A 22491-nucleotide genomic window follows, 5' to 3' on the forward strand; every position below is an offset into this window, starting at 1 on the left:
TGTTCGCAACCGCTGCATGTTAACGAAACTATCATAAATACTGCGGCTGCAACCCAGAGAACCTGTCCACACGTCGCAGTACGTGTATTGCGCAGTATTTTGCACTGCAGCAGGAGCGCCGTGCGATCGTACCTTATCAGCACAGTACAAGAATCGAACAAGGACTGAAGACTGATGCTCATTGTACTAGACAAGACTACGTCACTCCCTTTGCTATCGCGCATCCGACAGCCTGCAAAAGGTACCCGCTTTATTACGTTAAGGCCCGATTGTATAAACCATTTAATCTTAGATCAGAGGTTAAATTGATCCTTGTTTCTGCTGAACTTGGAATTTTGTGTTGTATAAAGTCTAATCTGAGATTAATTTGTCTCAAACTAAAGTCAACTTTGACTGAAGAAATTTCTCCGATTAAGTTAGATGATCCAAGTTCAGTTATTTCTTTTCTGTTTGAAATATACGAGTGACAGATTGTGCAAATAAAATATCCATTATTATTAATATTAATAGATATGTTACGTACATTTATATATATATTTCTTTCAATTTTTTGCTTTAATACACAAACATTCTTATATTTTATAAGGCTCTATCGTGTTCAGCAGTATCAAATAACATAACCTATAATTATATTATGTTTATAACAACCATTAATTATTAATGGATATGATAGGTACATTCATAAATGTTCAATTAACTGTATTACTAAACGAAAATTGTCGTTTTATAAAGCTTTATTATGTTTAGCAGTATCAAACACCATAACATGATAACAACTTGGAGAACAGTCAACCTCCTTCTTATTGTCCGCCATTATTTACATTGAAAAAAAAAAAACCAGTGTCTCCAACAGAGTGTAATACGGAAAGTCGCCAAAAAGTAGTTGTAAAGTCGCTAGATTTCTCATTATCAACTAAGAAAGATTAAATTTGGTCACTATGGGGTGCTGAAAAGGTCACCAAAACCCTATTTAAGCAATATAAAAGTTAAAAGAAATTGTTGTTGAAAAAGAGTTAAAATCGCTAGATTGGCAACACTGAACAAACCTGTATAACATGGTCCGCGCATCACGTATTTCACCTGTTTATGCGATGTTGCCAAATTCTTTTCACGTGAACTTAGATTGCATTTGAACCAAGGTAATTTGATCGCAGAAAAGTTTTATACAATAGAAGAAGTGTCTGAACTCGGTTTACTTTTCGATCTTCGATCAAAATTGATCTTTAGTCAGGGAGTTTTATACAATTGGGCCTAAGAGGATTGTTGCTTTACTGCATATGGCGAGAACCAATAGAGGTTGCTGCGACGGACGCGGACGTAGTGATTCCGCTGTCTCCTACGAGAGAGAGAAAGAAAAATCAATTCCCGGTTGCATATATCTAATGACGTATTGAGAAATGCAGTTCGTAAAATATTCGTATTAATAGGATCGAGCTCTTACCTAAGATAAGATAGAAGGAACATACTTACCTGCCCATGATTAGTGATTACTTCTGGCCGTTCTGTCACTGTTAAATTTATTATATTTGGTTCGAAAATATCGTTTCGTCCTATCTTTTTTACGAAATTGACTTCCTATAATTAGAGTTTTCGCACTCCAACCGTCCGTAATTCTTTAACACTATCGTGACATCATTAATCGCAGAACCAATCAGAATGGAGATCCTTGCGCTATTGTGGTAATGTGAGTCTTAACGTTATCACAGTCTAGTATATACGGTCACGAAGCTCAATATGTAGGGAATATGCATCCATAAATAGTTGCTAACCACTAGGATCGCTACTATCGCCTCATCACAGACAATGCGAAATAGTACTGGCACAGTCTATTGTTCCTAGTACTCTCAACAACTCAAGCTTCGTGACTGTATGTTCTAGACTGTGATGTTATGGTAAAACGATAGCTTCTCGTTTGAGATTTAATATTACCTGTGATATTTACTTTTGGAGGAAGCTGCTAATCCTTATGAAGGTAGCTCAAAATGTACTAGAAGATACACAAAAGAATTATTATTATTATTATTATTATTATTATTATTATTATTATTATTATTATTATTATTATTCAGTGAGAACTGTGAAAGAGCATGTTCAACATTTTCTTCTATTATGGAAAATAGAGATAGAGCGAATATTTGCAAGTACTCAGAGTTCATGTTATGTAACTTACATTTTTAAGTTTATTAATCTGTAAGCTTACTCTTATAAACAATAATAAATTTCATCTCTATACTCAAGTTCTTTCTCAATAGCCATGGAATTCGCTACCGCTGGAAATCAGGGGTAGTAGTAGTTTTAAATTAGGTTATTTAGGTATATTTTAAATGCACAGAATTAGTTTTTTTGGAGGTATAATTTTATTATTATTATTATTATTATTATTATTATTATTATTATTATTTATTATTTTAATATAGTCATTACTTTGTTTTTTTTTCTATTAACACTAATATCTAGGTAAATGACATTGTTTCAATGTAACATAGTATCAAATTTAGACAACTCCATTTTTTGCGATTTCGAGATATCGATTGTTTCTCATAGAATTTTGTATGCTGAATGCGATTCTGGAACTGTTTAGGTTCAAAAACGGATAGAACAGAGCGAAAATAGCACTTAATTGTGCTCTCTAGACTCAAAATGTAGACAACTCCACTGTGACTTGGTTTCAAATTAGGACAATTCTTCAGTAGCCAATGAGAAGCCCACATTCTACCACCTTTTCCCATCATGCATCGCGAATTCAACATGGCTGATTTATATAATCGGTTTATGGAGTAATAAGTACTGTTTTACGTAAGTTTGCTTTGAAACCGAGTTAGAAAAGACTTAGATTCTAAAGTAGACAATTTCGCTTTAAATATGGCTTCGTTTGGTTTCAAATATAGACAACTAGACTTTAAATATGGCTTCATTTGGTTTCAAAAACAGACAACTCCATGACTTATAGTCGCGACGCTGTTATTCCCGGCGTGACTCCTCCTCTTTGCTTACGTCTTAGGAAGTGAAGGCTCTATAAAGTCTAGGTAGGTAGTATCGTTCGCTATTTTTGTTCTTTCGTTGCCGAGCTACCATACGAGGGATCTATTTGCCACACCGTTAAACATTATCATGTCGTAGCTCCTATGATAATAAATCAAACGCACTGTAATTCAGCAAATAATTGAGCGGCAAGTAACGTCCTCGTGTGCTTTCTGCGAACGTCAACGAAAGAACCAAAATGGCGGGCGATTATATTAAGTATTTATCCAGCCTTAGGAAATGCATAACGCCTTCATCAGCGAATCACAAGACGCACACGTTTAAATGTAGCCGACCTGCAACGTGATTGGCTGCCGGAAGTTAGAGCGACGGGACTATGGTTTCAGAGATGGACAACTCCACTTTTTAAACTTAAATTGCGACCTGAATATTAATTTTAATCACATTTTGAGACAAAAATGTGTCTATGGCCCATGAGAATGTTACCGGTACAAAAAAATGTACGTGGTGACATTGGTTTCCAAGGATCTAGTTTTTCGCCTCTTCTGTTAAAAAAAACACACACACACAATTGGAATTGTCCAACTTTGATACCAAGTTCCTCGATTGTACTATTCCTTTATTTGTGTGATTATATTAATATTTTTTCGGCGTAAGGAATCACGCACTTTTTGAAATTTGTTTTAATATGTTAATATAACATATATTAACATATTAAATATATATTAACATTCTATGTATTTTAGTTTAATTCTGCTACACAGTTTATTTCAGTGTTTAATTAATAGTTCATAGTATTTTGTTGTTTAATTTGTAAATAACTTTTGTATACATGTAACTCTCATCTAAATCAAATTGTTGGATTCTTTGTAAGTTCATGCATATGTATATACACTTTTTGCTGGTTGAGTGGAAGAGAAGGCCTTACGGCCTTAACTCTGCCAGCTAAAATAAATCATTATTATTATTATTATTATTATTATTATTATTATTATTATTATTAATATAAAGTCCTGATAACGATCCCCAGTTAATCTCTGTGGTAGCACATATGGCCCTATTAATCTATCACCATACGTTGATTGAGAATCGGTGCTGATGTCTTGTTTCTTCAACTGCATGGGGATTTTCATCAGCCCACACATGCTGATTACGAAAATTCACAACACCATCTCTGCTGAACCCCGCTCATATCCGCAACGAAACTTTTGTTTTCAGTATTCCTTGCGACGTATCAATATTCCATGCCAGAGGTGTCAACTACGGTATGATTATCTGATAGTCTGCTGTATTGTAGGGCAGAGGAATGTATTGCCATGAATGGAAGTCACATTGAGCACCTCCTATGAACAAATGTTCAGATCTCAGAAAGTATGTGTTGTAGGACCCATGTTTATCAGACATTATTTTCTTGTTTTGATGCAGACTATCACCTCCTAAAGTATTGGATATCTTTTAACACCCTGTATAAAATTATTGTACTGTTCTATGGCTCTTTGTTCCGACCAGTTTCGAATCCACACTATCATATTTCATAAGTGGTGCTTTTTGGTATCACTTGTGAGGTTCAGACCTGTCTTTGGACAGTTGACTAAATAACTACTATCATATTTAAGGTGAGTCACAAAGTTAATACTTATTTTAAATTTAAATTGAATTTGTGTTTCAGCAAGAGCACTCTACAGGGTGTTTCCGGGCTAGTGTTACAAACTTTCAGGGATGATGGGGAAGGACACGTGTCAATTTGAGATAAGGAACCCTGGTCCGGAAATGACCGAGTCGAAAGTTATAAGTAAAAATAGTTGTGTGGAAATGAAATAATTTTATTCCTCTTTACATCTTACACATACTGTATTCATCTGACGTTGTTTACGTTGTCTGAGGGGTGGGGACAGGAAACTACACTAAAGCAATGCAAATAGCGTAATGTGTAACGGACATGGTCGGTCCTGATATGGACGTCTGTAGACAGCAGTGTATGTGTACAAGTTGCAGTGTCCAGTCGATCAGTCATAGTGAAATGGAGGAGTACACGAGAGCGGAATATGCAGACCTGATTTTCGAATACGGATGAGCCAATGGGAACAGTAGACAAGCTCACAGATTGTATCGGGGCAAGTACCCACGTAGGACACATCTGGCCCATACCATCTTTCCATGTATCGGGGCAAGTACCCACGTAGGACACATCTGGCCCATACCATCTTTCCATGACTGTTCCAAAAGTTAAGGGAAGGAGGGCACGTGGTACGAAATTACAATTTCATTTCCACACAACTATTTTTGCTTATAACTTTCGACTCAGTCATTTCCGGACCAGGGTTCCTTATCTCAAATTGATACATGTGCCATTCCCCATCATCCCTGAAAGTTTGTAACACCACCTCGGAAACACCCTGTATATTAATGAGTTAAGAGAAAAAGAAAAGACTAGATCACTAGAGCGTTAATGCGGGAACTGTGATATGTTGCAGAAGTTTGAGGATCCGAGTTCCCGCAAGAAGCGGCATAAGTAGCATCGTTTTTCAAGTCATTAGATTTCGTAAATGAGGAAAAAGCAAAACGAACGATTATCACCACGTTTCTTAATGAAAGAAAATTCAAGCACCACGACTGGGACGGTTCCCTCGCCAGAGCACAAATATCCCGATCGATGGTAGACCTAGTAACGTCTGGTTGTATTGTCAGCTGCACTGTGTGTCACGTTTTTTACGTACCTTGACGATGTTTGCTTTTCAGTACTTCTTTCCATCCCAAAAGACTTTCTAAAGGTACGTCACACGTCACTACTTTTGCAGCGCTACTTTTACACTGCAGCTGCAAAAGCTGCGTGTCGTGCGTTGCTTACGAGATTATACAAGCTGGCGCATAGAGCTTGAAAAACTAGTCTGAAGTGGTTCCCTCGTAATGCCAATTCCGCCGCTCGGAGCGCTGTTCTGCCCTATATATTCATAGCAGAACACTTAAAAGACATTGACATTTGGGACATTTAAAGGACTCACCATTGCTTATTAAATGCTTCGTACAATATTTTATGGACAATAGACGTAATTTGCAAACTTCTACTCCTCAATTATATTACAATAAAAGGCTGTCATTCTTGATATTAAAACATATTACATATAAACTGAGGGACTGTCTGCTCTGTACTTCAGTTCATACACCAAACATTTCCGGAAATAAATTAACTTGACATCTTACATATACGCACTATAGCCTACCCTTTTCACCTAATATTATTAATATTGTTATTAAATAAGATATTGCAACTAATTAAGGTACTGCATTTTCTTTAATTTCCTTGAATTCATAATTACGCATTTGCAAGAAGGCCTAACTTTTCCCTCTCTTTTTAAAAAAATACGGACGTCACAATAACTGAGAAGTATAATTATTGCGCGATTTTTTCTTGCAGTGGTGAAAACATTTCTATAGGCCTACTGATTAATCTATTGAGCATAGTAATAGTAAACGCTGTAGTATTTTAGTGCGTGTACGCCTACTTAGCTCTTGTAAAACGAAATTTTCACTTTCACTTTCAACGGAACACTCACTTATATTCAGTTCTTGTATCTTGCAGTAAATTATCCATTTGTGATCATCTTTCCAATATAACTTCCCATTCAAACGACCACTTAAAATCATGAGCTAGAATTTATTATTTTAAAAACATTTCCACGTACATACTGTTATAATTGTTATGAACCACAATACAAAAGACAACACTGTGAAATTGAATTAATTTACCAAGATCAACATCAATACCGGTAGTATAAAATCACATATAGGCCTAGGCTATATTATTTCATTACTTTATGGTATTAATTAGAAGAACAAACTTCAAATAACACTGTAATATGCTTGGCATATTTATAATATTCGTACTCAATCAGTAATGCACAATTAATCGAACTATTTTCACGATGCACAATGCTTTGTAATGGTACCATTCATCATTTCATAGGGCAGAGAGGCGAACCTAGCGGCAGAAATTGTCATGACTCACAGAGACCTACTCTCGATCGTGCTATGCGCCAGCTTGTGTAATCCCGTAAGCAACGGTGTCGTGTTCACACATAAGCCAAAAGTAGCGCGCTGCACGCTGCTTTTCGTGCTGCGCAACCCGAGTGCAGCAAAAGTTGCAACTGGAGGTTGCGAGTCTGTTCACACACAAGGCGCTACTTTTGCAGCCGCAGTCATGCTGCAGGTTCCCATCTCCGTGTTGACTTCTCAATATACATTTTGTGGTTATGTTTGCATTATTAAGAAACTCATGCGAAAGCTTCCTTATCTATTATTTGCTTTTCTGTCGTATCTAGTATTCAGAAATTGGCATTATTTTTACTACAAAGCTTTTAAAAACGCCTATATACTTAAATGGGGCGGCCAGGTAGCTCAGTTGGTAGAGCAGCTGGCTACGGACTGAAAGGTCCGGGGTTCAATCCCAGGTGGTGACAGGATTTTTTCTCGTTGCCAAACTTTCAGAACGGCCCCGAGGTTCACTCAGCCTCCTATAAAATTGAGTACCGGGTCTTTCCCGGGGGTAAAAGGCGGTCAGAGCGTGGTGCCGACCACACCACCTCATTCTAGTGCCGAGGTCATGGAAAGCATGGGGCTCTACCTCCATGCCCCCCAAGTGCCTTCATGGCATGTTACGGGGATACCTTTACCTTTTTACCTTTTTTATATACTTAAATGATAATAATAATAATAATAATAATAATAATAATGATTTATTTAACCTGGCAGAGTTAAGGCCATACGGCCTTCTCTAACACTCAACCAGGAGTAAAGACTGCGTTACAAAAACACTACAAATTTACAAATTACACTACAATTTTACGCACAAAATTGAATAAGATAATAATAATAATAAAAAATAAACAACAAATAAGAACAAATCGGACATAATATATAACATACAGAAAGAAAGAAAAAAGCATAATAATATGTGAACAGCAGGTCAAAATAAATGAGGCATACAAAAAAAAGACAATTATTCATAATAATAATAATAATAATAATAATAATTAAATAAGAATAGTAATAATGATGATAATAATAATAATAATAATAATAATAATAATAATAATAATAGTAGTAATAAAATAGTGCAGTACAAAGTATACAGTGAATACAATATTTCTAAGTACACACAATAAGGAAAATTAAGATTATATATAGCTCAACTTATCACATTAGAGATATAACATTATCGGAAAATATGAAAACAAAAATATAAAATAAGTTGAATATCATTAGAACATAAAAAAAAATGTGAAAACGTGGAAACATGCAATACAACACTTGTCATAATAGTAAGTTAGTTTGGCAACTCGTCATAAGATAATTTTCTAACTTTGATTTGAAAGAATTCAATGATAACCAACAGTATATTCACGTAATCAATGTTGGCAACCCTCCTGTTTGGAACTACGCTACGGAAAATTTAAAAAATGAATTATATCGTCACCAATCATGCTCAGACTGTGTTGTGTATTTAATAGCTGTTACAAATAATTTATTTTCATCACATTTAACATTAAAATATATCCAAACAATAAAAGTATCATTGACACATTTGGGTGGTAACACTGGTTGCAACCGCAGCAAAAGTTTCAACAAAACCGATATCAAAAATGCTGCGGCTGCAACCCTGAGAACCCTGTTCACACGTCGCTACTTTTAAGCTGCGCGCAGCATGGAAAAGTAGCGGGCAGCAGGTTCGGCAGCGCTACTTTTCGGGTTGCACCGTTGTGCACACGTCGCAGTACGAGAGTTGCGCAGTTTTTTGTACTGCAGCGCTGCAAAAGTAGCGACGTGTGATCGTACCTTAATGACGATAACTCTGATGTTCGGACGTATGTATAATACTGTATTCTAAACCAAGTGTCCATGTAAATGTTTGTGTAGAGCAGTTGTGAAAACGCAGAGCACATTTCAATGCGTTTTCATGAATGTATCCAGCGTCGTGGAATTTCCGGTTTATGGTATTTTAAAAACTAAAATGTGCTGATTAATTTTATTACTAAAACTGTTATCGCAACCTTCACTCTCGTGCGCATACGACTTTCAGCTGTTTCTCAGCGGAGCGATATCACTTAATTTAGCATTATGTGCTTTTGATACGTGTTCCCTAAGATTTTTGGTATAGTCACAGCACTCATAGCTATTCCCACATTCCGAACAGATACGTTTAGGCATGTTAATAATGATTGTAATGTTGGTTATAAGCTATATAAAACAAAAAAGACACATATTTACCTGCTGTGCGCGAAATAAGACTACAAACTGTCGGAGACATTCGTTCGCCACACTAATATCGCAGGAGCCAGACTCCAGTCGAGAATAGAATTTCCCCTGCTCCTTCACACTATGCGTTGGAATTAATAATGGTCACCTTCGACATGGTGATCTTCCGAGTTCAGAAAATCGTAGCCATAACCTTTTCTGCTTAAGTAACAGACTTGAATTTCGTATTACTTACTTACTGGCTTTTAAAGAACCCGGAGGTTCATTGCCGCCCTCACATAAGCCCGCCATTGGTCCCTATTCTGAGCAAGATTAATCCATTCTCTATCATCATATCCCACTTCCCTCAAATCCATTTTAATATTATCTTCCCATCTACGTCTCAGCCTCCCTAAAGGTCGTTTTCCCTCCGGCCTCCCAACTAACACTCTATATGCATTTCTGGATTCGCCCATACGTGCTACATGCCCTGCCCATCTCAAACGTCTGGATTTAATGTTCCTAATTATGTCAGGTGAAGAATACAATGCGTGCAGTTCTGCGTTGTGTAACTTTCTCCATTCTCCTGTAATTTCATCCCTCTTAGCCCCAAATATTTCCTAAGCACCTTATTCTCAAACACCCTTAGTCTCTGTTCCTCTCTCAAAGTGAGAGTCCAAGTTTCACAGCCATACAGAACAACCGGTAATATAACTGTTTTATAAATTCTAACTTTCAGATTTTTCGACAGCAGACTGGATGATAAAAGTTTCTCAACCGAATAATAACACGCATTTCCCATATTTATTCTGTGTTTAATTTCCTCCCTACTATCATTTATATTTGTTACTGTTGCTCCCAGATATTTGAATTTCTCCACCTCTTCAAAAGATAAATTTCCAATTTTTATAGTTCCATTTCGTACAATATTCTGGTCACGAGACATAATCATATACTTTGTCTTTTCGGGATTTACTTCCAAACCTATCTCTTTACTTGCTTCCAGTAAAATTGCCGTGTTTTCCCTAATCGTTTGTGGATTTTCTCCTAACATATTCACGTCATCCGCATAGACAAGCAGCTGATGTAACCCGTTCAATTCCAAACCCTCTCTGTTATTCTGGATGAATTTCATATTACCTGGTAAATTCGCGTGTTGCCACTCCGTTGATTGCCTTTTGGTGAAGCGATGTATAATTTCCCGTTACTTACTTACTTACTTACAAATGGCTTTTAAGGAACCCGAAGGTTCATTGCCGCCCTCACATAAGCCCGCCAGCGGTCCCTATCCTGTGCAAGATTAATCCAGTCTCTATCATCATACCCCACCTCCCTCAAATCCATTTTAATATTGTCCTCCCATCTACGTCTCGGCCTCCCTAGAGGTCTTTTTCCCTCCGGTCTCCCAACTAACACTCTATATGCATTTCTGGATTCGCCCATACGTGCTACATGCCCTGCCCATCTCGAACGTCTGGATTTAATGTTCCTAATTATGTCAGGTGAAGAATACAATGCGTGCAGTTCTGTGTTGTGTAACTTTCTCCATTCTCCTGTAACTTCATCCCGCTTAGCCCCAAATATTTTCCTAAGCACCTTATTCTCAAACACCCTGAACCTATGTTCCTCTCTCAGAGTGAGAGTCCAAGTTTCACAACCATACAGAACAACCGGTAATATAACTGTTTTATAAATTCTAACTTACAGATTTTTGGACAGCAGACTGGATGATAAGAGCTTCTCAACCGAATAATAACAGGCATTTCCCATATTTATTCTGCGTTTAATTTCCTCCCGAGTGTCATTTATATTTGTTACTGTTGCTCCTAGATATTTGAATTTTTCCACCTCTTCGAAGGATAAATCTCCAATTTTTATATTTCCATTTCGTACAATATTCTGGTCACGAGACATAATCATATAATTTGTCTTTTCGGGATTTACTTCCAAACCGATCGCTCTACTTGCTTCCAGTAAAATTCCCGTGTTTTCCCTAATCGTTTGTGTATTTTCTCCTAACATATTCACGTCATCCGCATAGACAAGAAGCTGATGTAACCCGTTCAATTCCAAACCCTGCCTGTTATCCTGAACTTTCCTAATGGCATATTCTAGCGCGAAGGTATAATTTCCCGGTACTATTTTTTTTAATGAAATCCATCTCCCTTTTCACACCGCTCCAAAAGTTCGCCGCATATGTGTTCCTGTCAGTTCCCTCAGGATGGAGCCCATCTCTCTCGCATAGACCTTCTACTGCGCTAACTCTTCCAATATTCTGTTGAAACGTGCCTCTCCAGTGTCAATCGGAAGAGAGAATGCATCTGTCAGTTATAACCATATTGTTCACACTTGTGATGGTGGGTGACAGCGTTTTGCCGTCACAACTTCGAACTGTGATAGTTTCGGAAAAATCGTTGTGACGGATAATAGCTATTTTGTCACTGATTTTTTATGTTCGGGTGATTCTTGGTGATTGCGTTCTTAGGGTACGGTCACACGTCGCTACTTTTGCTGCGCAACTTTTGTACTGCAGCTGCAAAAGTTGCGTGTCGTGTTCACACGTAAGCCAAAAGCAGCGCGCTGCACGCTACTTTTCGTGCTGCGCAACCGGAGTGCTGCAAAAGTTGCAACTGGAGGTTGCGAGTCTGTTCACACACAAGGCGCTACTTTCGCAGCCGCAGTCTAGCTGTAGCCGTGTTGACTTCTCAATATACATTTTGTGGTTATGTTCGCGTTAGAGTTTGAGATTATGAAACTCATGCGATAGCTTACTTATCTATTATTTGCATTGAAATTGGCATTATTTTTACTATAAAGCTATTTAAAAACGCCTATATACTTAAATGATAACCAACAGCATTTTCACGTAATCAATGTTGGCAACCCTCCTGTTTGAAACTACGCTACGGAAAATTAAAATAATGAATTATATCATCAGGAATTATACTCAATGTTGTACATTTAGTAACTATTAAATCATTCATTTTCATCACATCAAACATTAAAATATATCCAAACAATAAAAGTATCATTGGCACATTTGGGTGGTAACACTCATCAAAACCAATATGAAAAATGCTGCAGCTGCAAGCCTGAGAATCCTGGTCACACGTCGCTACTTTTAGGTTGCACCGTTCACAGTATACGAGAATTGCGCAGTATTTTTTACTGCAGCGCTGAAAAAAGTAGCAACGTGTGATCGTACCTTTATATAGGCCTACGTTAAATTAGAAGATACGTAAATTACTACTACTACTGCTATACTTGGTTTTTTTAAAGATGGGACATGACAGGAGCGTTGCGATCGGAATAACAACTGAATGTCATATAGCGTGGTAGGCCTGTTGCTATGGTAACAGCGGTTGAGTTGCCAAGCTTATTGTTCCCACGTGGCGAGTGCTTAATAGCTCTCTTGGCGACATTTATTGTGCACACAGTGTTAGTATTGGTACGTTTCGTCTTTGATTCTCTGTCGGTTTTTGTATTGTTTTCTTACCTTCGCGTAAATTGTCAATGAATGTTTTAACGTCAGCCATCTTAACGTCAATTGCTAGCTTCCATCAGCTGGCAGCGTGGTAGTCTATATTGGCAACATGGCACTGTAGTTCCAAGCTCGGCCGCTTAACTGTCATGCCCCATCTTAAAAAAAAAAAAACAAGTATACTACTGGTGCTGCCGCCATTGCCACTACTGACATGTTTTCTCCATAGACTTACTAAATAACCGCTAGACTGCTTACTGGCGCTAGTGTTATGTTCCCAAATTGAACAGTCGACGAGCGGCCATTTGTTTGGTAGAGCTGAATAAGTATTGTTCTTTCATGTTCTGCTTTTTATTGCAGCAATACACACGAATGTAACGACAACGAAGGAAGGAATGTTATAGTTCACTGGTTAGTTAATCCTTAATTTCTACGACGATTTTTTCTCCATATTATGTTACAGAAGACAAACTATTGTACTTGCCATGTGATTCTTTATGCTTCAAGTTTTCTCTGAGTAAAGATTCCCTTAACCGAAAATGGATAGGTGCAATCCGCAGAGAGCATTTCTACCCTACATTGAATCATTCAGTGTGTTCAACTCATTTCGAAGATAGTAATTACCTTTCAAACTACGTTATTATACACCGTTATTGTCCTTCATTCACTCCATATCATTCATTTTCTTCAAACAGGTGTTGTTTCAGTGCATACATGAATAATAAAATTATTCACCGAACTTCAACATACAGAAACTGCATAAATTATAAAAATATATTTTTTTAATAGGCATATAACTGATTGAAAGTAATTCCTGTCTTAGTTACGGATTAATTATTAAACATTTTCTTATGCTATTGCTGCTGCTACTGCTATCATTACTACTACTACTATTCCTGCTACTGCTGCTACTACTACTTTTTTGACTTCATACAGCAGTTTAACCTACAGATTGAATTAAGAAGTTGACATATTAATTCTTTTATTAACCGTGGTTATGAATGTTCACATTCAGAGTTCGTATGAAAATGATGCAAGTCTGTACACAGTACCTATGTCTGACAGCCAGGGTTGTCGGGTATCCCAATTTAGGCGGGATTCTCCTAATTTCCTGGTTGAGTCCCGATTAAAGGGAGTCGGGATTGACAAAAATCCCGATTTTGCAGATATTAGCCGTGAACATATTTAAACAAATTAGTCTGTATTTCCTATTATCCGATATGTTTATTTATATATTGACTCAAATGGTAACATTGTAAACACAGAGATAACCTGCGGATATTTAGGAAGTCTCTGAGGTAGCCCAGCTGATTGCCGTAAGACAACTAAACTCGCAAAATAATACTTCTTCTAGTTCTACCTCATTGTTGATTATTCCGTTTCGGTCTCTAGTCGCTGTCCTCGCAATTAGTAAACATTGTGTATTTCAAGTGCGTTGATTGGCAAGAAAGATAGCGTTTTGATATCATACTTTACACTAATAACAGAGACATACAATTGCTGCGTTTTATGGTTTAGTGAACTATGTTTAAACATGGATTCATCGTCAGATAGTGAAACTGTTGCAGTACCGGTTCCAAAATTAATTTATTAGCAAATTGTTAAAACATAGGCTATTCGCAGTTGGTAAAAGAAAAAATGGTAATTTCATAGAAGACGGGCACCTGGTTGGATGTACTAAGTATTACCAACTTTTTTACTTTAGAGTTAGTGATTTTTAGTAACTTTTATATGTTAGTTCTAGGTTTTTATACTAGGTGTCGCATTGATGATGTTTCAATTTGATTGGTTATAGTTGTCATTTGTTCTAGAATTTTCGTTAATTTTGAATGGGTAATGACGTTGTCAATTGTTCTTGGTTGTTTGACGTGAGTGGTGTTATACTGTTTTGCTGGCTAAAGGTATTGGAAGTTTGTCATTTTATGATTTTCTTTCGATTTGATTGGTTATAGTTGTCATGTGTTCTAGAATTTTCGTCAATTTTGAATGGATAATGACGTCAGTAAGTTGTTCTTGGTTGTTTGACGTGAGTGGTGTTATATTGTGCCTGATGGGTAAAGCTATTGAAAGTTTGTCATTTTATGATATCTGTGAAAGATGTGTGAACATAGAACAGAGTATTAAATTTTATGTCGATTTTGGTTCAGTTCTTTCTCTGGTGAATAAAAATTGTGTCGATTGTTGACGAGAAAACTGTTCCTGTGATTCCAAGGAATTGTTCATTGAATTTTCCGTACAAGTTAAGGTGTAATAAGAGTTCAAAGAGAATTTCATTTTGTGTAAATACATGGTTTAGTTATGTGAAGTTGACTGTACGACAAAGTGGTGGTTTAGTTCTTTGTTGGCTGCATGCTTTAAGTTTAGATTGCCTTGAAGCCTGTGTCATAATGCAAGTGAAGTGGTTGTCTTTGAAGACGTCAATGAGGATTGAATTTTGTTTGATTAGGTGATAAATTATTGTTTTGTTTTGTGTTTTAGTGATTTGTGGGGGTAAAGTGCGGACGAAAACTGCCAGAAAAGTACTACCAACTTTGAAGTGCAAATGCCACCAAACACCATAAAAATCAAAGATGAAAAATTAAACATATTTTCATTTTTTGAAGGGCTTTTTCTTCCTTAAAAATATGAATATATGTTTGATTTTCCATCTTTGATTTTGTAATGTTTGGTGACATTTGAACTTCATAGTTGGCAGAATGTTTTGGTAGTTTTCGTCAGCCATGTTGGATTTTGCCCGTCTTCTAGGAAATTACCGAAAAAATTATTGTAGTGTTCACTGTACTGTGTGTCCTTCGTATTTTAGTGTGTCTCACGGAGGCGAATAGGCCTATTACATTAAAAAGCACATGAAAACTGTCTTAGGTTAGCTTTTGATATCCCGACTTCCCTCGCAGAAAACATAGCAACTCTGCAGACAGTAGAGACAGGGTATTAAAGGTATCGGAAAGGAAGTATTGTTCCTTTAAACAAAAACATTCAGCTTTCTGATACACAATACAACACGTATTCAAATAGTGGTTTCGAAATCCCGCGCATTTTCTACCTAGCAAATGGCGGCTTTCTGCTGCTTCAATTTGGGAGCATATTTCTCACTTCTGCGCTACGGCGTGGTAGGGGCTCGGTTTTCTCAAGAACCTAGCCTGTTTGTTTTTCAACTGTGAATAGTAATCATAGGAATGTTTTTTATAGTGATCGTAGCTAAATAAAAATGCATTGCATTGTTCATGTCTTTGTTATCTTTTCAGCAAAGGATCACAGAAAATTGACTTTCATGTACCTAGCAAATGATGTCATCCAAAATAGTAAAAAGAAAGGGCCAGAATTTGGGAAAGAATTTGGAAACGTACTCAGAAAAGCGTTTGAAAATATGGCAGTTCCTGAAAGTGATGAAAAAACGCGAAAAAGTATTGAACGGATTCTACAAATTTGGGAAGAAAGAGGTGTATACGATTCAAAACTGATCAAGGAGTTCAGACGAGGATTAGGTATGTATTTAAAATGTGTGTATTTATGTCTATTTTCCAAGTATTAGCTCCTGAAAGTGTTACCTCATCATATTCACTGTTGTGTAGCATTACCACTTTGCATGGTTCATGGACATTGTTGCATAAATGTTCCCTGGCTTAGTACTGCTGTGATACGTTCAATAAATTTTTCTATCGTTACTGTTTAATTATAAGCAGAAGGAGCTTCACAGAAGGAGGGCTCTCCTCCAAAGAAAAAAGTGAAGGTGGTGGAGAATGTGAGACCGGAAGTGGAAAAGACACCCAAAAGGGTGGGAGGAGGAGGAGGAGGTGGTGGAGGAGGAGGAGGTGGCGGAGGTGGAGTAGGAGGAGGAGGAGGTGGTGGAGGCGGAGGTAGACCTCGATCTCCTCTAAGAGAACGAAAGAAATCGGAGACTGAAGTTGAAATCGAAGTTGATGGGATGAAGGAATTACATGTTACCCTGTCACCAAGGACCCCAGCTGGTGACCCTCCTGAACCAGAGGAACTTATTAAAGCTTTACTGGTAAGTTCTAAAAAGAATCTTGATTAATTTTGACAGTTTTGTGATGTTTATGTTACATTTATATTTTTATGCTCGACCATGCCGAAATGTAGTAATTATACACCTGGTAGCAGTCCTTTAATGCATGTCATTAAAGTACAGGTGTTTTCAGGCAATGACAACTCAGCTTACAGGTGTTCAGCCAATGACAAGTCAGCTTTCGTTATAAAACCGCAAGTATCGATTATTCTCGAATATGCAATCGAAAGAGAATTAGCGAAAAGTCACGGAGGCTGGAAATCCAATACTGTCGCAGAAGGTTATGTTCTGTTACTATAATAATTAGCGTTAATTGTAAATAATATTCAAATAAATTCAATTTGTCATCTCGTTTTTCAATGTCCAATTCAATAATCAAGGTTATATCAAGTTTAACGGGATTACATCAAGGTCAATGATATTATTGTTCCTCGGAAAAAATCAATACTTTCGCGTCTGCGCACATCTCACAATTCACGACTTAGAACAAGGTCACTTCCGATCTTGTCAGATACAAATAAAATGTATACATCTGAATAATTTCAAGTTAGAAATATGGTCGAGCATAAAAAGTCGTATGAAACTTGCCTATAATGGTAATTAAGACGCTCGTATGAATATTATGAAACTCGCTTGCGCTCGTTTCATAAATGTCCATACTTGCGTCTTAATTACTACCATTATAGGCTCGTTGCATAATGTACTATTGTTTCACATTGGAATTCTTAAGTTGTGAAGTGGAATACATTTTCGTATTAAGTTGTTGGAATTAATGTATTCCTTACTGTTTTCTGGTCTGATTTATACTTTCCTGGATGCATTACGATAATTATTACCAACAAAAAAAAACTGTGTTGTAATAGATTTTCATTTCATTTCTGAAGTAAAGTTTTGGATATTCGGGGGAAATTCCACAGATTGTAACAGTATATTCCTACTACAAAAAAAAAGTAATTAAAGTAATAGTAGGTGTCAAATCTAGGGATTTGTGTAGGACAATTAAAAAAAACTAGAAATAATAGTATATGATTATGTCTCGTGACAAGAATGTTGTACGAAATGGAAATATAAAAATTGGAAATTTATCCTTTGGAGAGGTGGAAAAATTCAAATACCTGGGAGCAACAGTAACAAATATAAATGATACTTGGGAGGAAATTAAACACAGAATAAATATGGGAAATGCCTGTTATTATTCGGTTGAGAAGCTTTTATCACCCAGTCTGCTGTCAAAAAATCTGAAAGTTAGAATTTATAAAACAGTTATATTACTGGTTGTTCTTTATGGTTGTGAAACTTGGACTCTCACTTTGAGAGAGGAACATAGGTTAAGGGTGTTTGAGAATAAGGTGCTTAGGAAAATATTTGGGGCTAAGAGGGATGAAGTTACAGGAGAATGGAGAAAGTTACACAATGCAGAACTGCACGCAATGTATTCTTCATCTGACATAAATCCAGACATTTGAAATGGGCAGGGCATGTAGCATGTATGGGCGAATCCAGAAATGCATATAGAATATTAGTCGGGAGACCGGAGGGAAAAGGACCTTTGGGGAGGTCGAGACGTAGATGGGAAGATAATATTAAAATGGATTTGAGGGAGGTGGGATGTGATGATAAAGACTGGATTGATCTTCCTCAGGATAGGGACCAATGGCGGGCTTATGTGAGAGCAGTAATGAACCTCCGAGTTTCTTAAAAGCTAGTGAGTAAGTAAGTAAGAAATAATGCACATGGCTTGTCATTATATTTTTACATTAATAATCTTCCTCGTATGTAATTTGTAACTAATTTAACAGTTCGTAGCATAAATACACGTCAAAAAACTTTCATATTCCATCGGCAAGTCTATCTGCTATCGAAACAGAGTGTGTTATATGGCACTAAAAAATTTTTAATAGCTTCCCTACGGATATAAAATATGAAACTCAAAACATAAGATTTTTTAGGACCAAATTAAAGAAGTACCGTCATTTCCCATAACTATTGTCCTAGAACACAACTATGGTCCATGATACAACCATTCAAAGAACATTGTAGAAGTAAAATGGACTTCATAAATAGCTGCAATGACTTGACTTCAAACTACAGTACAGCAAAAATATAGATAAACGAGGTACTACGTTATGGAGTACAAAATTTAGTTGTATGTTTTACTGTATGTTGTTCTGTGACAATTACGTCATTTGCAGTCAAAAAATTGTTTATGATATCATGATTGCTAGTAAAAGGATATTTCAGTGTTTATTTCAACTCATCTGTTAAAATAATTTTCTTATGGTGATTTCCTACTTTCTCGCTATTTAGTAAGAAAATAGCGATTTCCGATAAATATTCAATAAGTTAAGTTCATCTGAAATACAAGCATGTCCATCATCAGTCGTCATTCACAGACTGTGGTCTAGTCATCATTCATGAATCAGAACATATAAATGGAATACTTTTATCACATCCAAGGCTCAACACAGGCATCAAAATGTATTAAATATTTGTGAATTATTATTTATATAAGCACAAGGAAGAGATTCAGTTTGTACCTCAATTATTACAGGATCTAGAAAATTCTGCATCAAGTGATGCTCATGTGAGAGAAAAGATTGCAAGTTTGCCCCCAGAAGTTTCAGAAATCGCACTACTTTCTAAGCTCGAAGGTAATGTATATGTATATTTATCTACAAGGAGAATTCTTAAGCATTTTATTGATAATCTAATGCACGCTACTAGCATTGCACTTGTTTTTCTATTACTGTACACTTTGTTATTCCTGTCCTTTCATAGGGCAGTGAACTAATTCAGTGTGAAGTCTTGCTAGAGTTGCTTTCTTTTTTATCTTGACAGTAATATTTGATTGTGAATGGAGAGACTATTTGTGTACATTTTAATAATTTTTGAATGGGAGAAATTAACTATTTTATTTGTAGTGTATTTGTAGCCTACTGTTTTCTCTGTAAGAAAAATCCTTATGTAAACATAAGCACGTTGCTGTCATACCCGTGATTGGTTCCCAGTCGAAACACTGGCATGACGCAGGAAAATATAGTTCGTATTTGGAAACCATAATATTGTGTTATTTGAAAATAAAATTGAATTCTAGTTGTTAAATACGATGAAACATATAACTTCACTCATATGTAAAACGCTATGTATAAGAAAAGCTACTTTTATATTTTGTTATGTACTATGAACGCGGATGAATACCAACAGTAATACCGAGGTAGTCTGTTCTTGTAACCAGCTGGTGTCGCTTGAGTTGTTCTCGTAAGCACGTGGTACCTTCTGCATCCTCGGTGTGTGTGGTTATTAAACATAGGAGTGGAAACCCTCTCAAAAGCGGAGAAAAACAAATAGTCTTAAATGTATATAATAAGTTATGTGAATTTTAATTACAGTAGTTATAAAGTAAATGTTTCCTAAGCAAATGAATGCATAGTAGTGAGGTTAGGCCTACCTGACGAGTAACTGGAAATGTTTAACATGGAACAGAATGTACAACAGTAGGCGGGAACACGTACTGAGAATCTATGGCGCCAAACAGCGGCCAATGAAGCCTCACTTCAGTCACGTTCTATTGTTTACATTAGGATTTTTCTTACAGCGAAAAGGTTATAGAGACATCATGCTGTTGCAGTACCTTAAGCCTCTTTTACACTTTTCAAGTAACTTGAATTCAAGTCACGTGATTTCAAGTAACCTGAATTCAAGTTGCAGTTCAGACATATTCAAGTTATTCTACATCAAACGCCGGGAAAGCCTCAAGTCATCAAGTTATTTTGTTTTCAGGTAGGATAAAATGGCGTCAATGGAAGTTGTGCAATTAGGAATTTCTGTAGTAGCAAGCCTCCATGCCAGAGAAATGATAAATATATTGAAGAAATGGAAAACGCGTTGTTCAGTATGGGTTAGGAATTAGATTAGTAAGAGAAATGCACGACCATTGACCATTACGAATAGAATAAGTGAAATCTTCAAGCAGATTTAATCATTCTTATCGGAAATGTAATAAAATATAAGCAAGTCTGATTTACCATAATTGAAAATGATTATCTTGAAGCTGTTACAGTTCCCAAAAAATCTATCAACTACATTGAACCATGCCAGTTTCGGCGATAAACGTCATCTTCCTCACTTCTTCTGTATCTACAGTTTAATGGTTTTTATCGTCTTTCATAGGCCATCTCATCTGTGTCCACGTTAAGATCTCTGCTGTTCAATTCTTCAATGAACTCTTCCTTTCTTTGCAGTTTCCTTTGCATTTCTATTACGAAACTTTGCAGTTTATATAATCTGCAGGCCTTCGTGAATTTTATACAACTTCAGAAACTCAAATATTTGGTCATTATTTCACTTACTACTATTTCATATTATTTTTACGTTCCCAGTAGAACAGAAAAACAATCAGGTGTTAATTTAACGCTCTTAAAATAGCTGTTAATTTGAATTTCCGCACTTTTCTCCTTGAATTCAAGTTATCAAGTGACGTTCAGACTTTTCAAATGTTCTTTCAAGTCAAGTAAGAAGTAGAAAGGGATCCAACTTCACTTGAAACTTGAATTCAAGCCGTTAATTGATTTCAAGTCAACTTGAAACACAGTTCACACTTTTCAAGTTCGTCTTTTCAAGTGACTTGAAAAGTGTGAACGAGGCTTTACACCAGGGGTCGTCATCTCAGTGCAGTATGGTGCAGGCACAGTCTGCTCGCTGCTCATTTCCATCCCTTGGACATCAACTGTGCAACAGGAGGTGGGGGAAGAAATCGGGTGATGGCAGTGGTGGCCGTTCACTTGTTCAACCCTTTTAATCAGTCTTTAATAATTATAATAAACACGGAAGAAGCATGTACTTAATTTATTTTAAGAGGAGCTGTGTAATAAGTAAACCACTTTTCAGTTAAAGACAGGAAAGAATATGTGTTTTCCCGTTATGTATTGTATCGGTTTTGAAAGTAAATAGTTTTTTTTTATATTAAAGTAATTGAGAACTTACAGACCTATAATGCATTTTCACTGTTACAAAATATTAAACAATTCGAATCCATTACTAATATTTAAATCCTGTCATCCTATTCCTTTGTTCAAGTGTCATCAATAAAACAAAATTAATTATCCATTTTTTACCTGACACTATATATCACAAAACCAATTATTTGTTATTTTGTATAACATATGAACCATATTGTCGTTTCTGTTACAAGACTGAAGTAGGCCTAAATTATTTTATTACGATGTAAATAACAAATGATTAAAGTTATTTTCGCTTATGATTAGCATTGGTTTTCCTGGATTTTTTAATTCGTTTTTCCCCTCACTAACTGGTTTATGTTAGGTGTCATTGCTCGCGTAGAACACAATCGAAGAAGGCATTGTAAATTATGGTCATAAAGTTAGCTTCTGTGATGGATGCGTTGACTTGGCTCGACACACTGCACACTACTACCTCCTCAGCCAGCGTCTCGGCGCTCCGAACTAGAATGCAGGCCAGTTGACGATGGCTGCTTTACACTATCTGGTTGATATATCCTCGTAACTGCTCCATCATATTTTTTACCTTGTAGTTTGAAAATTAATTAGGTAAAATATTACCTGTTTAACTTCCAGCATTTTTCATTAATCATAACACTTCAATATTTAAATTTATGAAACATTCATTTTCGACATTAGTATTGCATGTGCTGGTAATTATCAGTAGTGACTTTGAATGTATTGTATGCTGCAGTTATCTGTGTAATAAGCCTGCGTACAACAAAACTGTTGTGTGGGGAAAACTTATATCT

At 36.4% G+C, this 22491-nt stretch overlaps 1 protein-coding gene across 2 annotated transcripts in view; it reads left to right on the forward strand.

Annotated features, from left to right (window-relative positions):
• LOC138703837 (regulation of nuclear pre-mRNA domain-containing protein 1B) overlaps window positions 1-22491 on the forward strand; it is a 58532-nt gene that overhangs the window by 15270 nt on the left and 20771 nt on the right. The window contains exons 2-4 of one of the 2 annotated variants that reach the window (XM_069832058.1): window positions 15940-16179; window positions 16375-16703; window positions 19273-19372. In XM_069832058.1, coding sequence (XP_069688159.1) covers window positions 15940-16179; window positions 16375-16703; window positions 19273-19372 — 669 coding nt within the window. The remainder of the gene's footprint in view (window positions 1-15939; window positions 16180-16374; window positions 16704-19272; window positions 19373-22491) is intronic. The other variant, XM_069832059.1, reaches the window with a different exon arrangement.

This window comes from Periplaneta americana, chromosome 7, assembly GCF_040183065.1.
Source record: "Periplaneta americana isolate PAMFEO1 chromosome 7, P.americana_PAMFEO1_priV1, whole genome shotgun sequence".
Lineage (NCBI taxonomy): Eukaryota > Metazoa > Arthropoda > Insecta > Blattodea > Blattidae > Periplaneta > Periplaneta americana.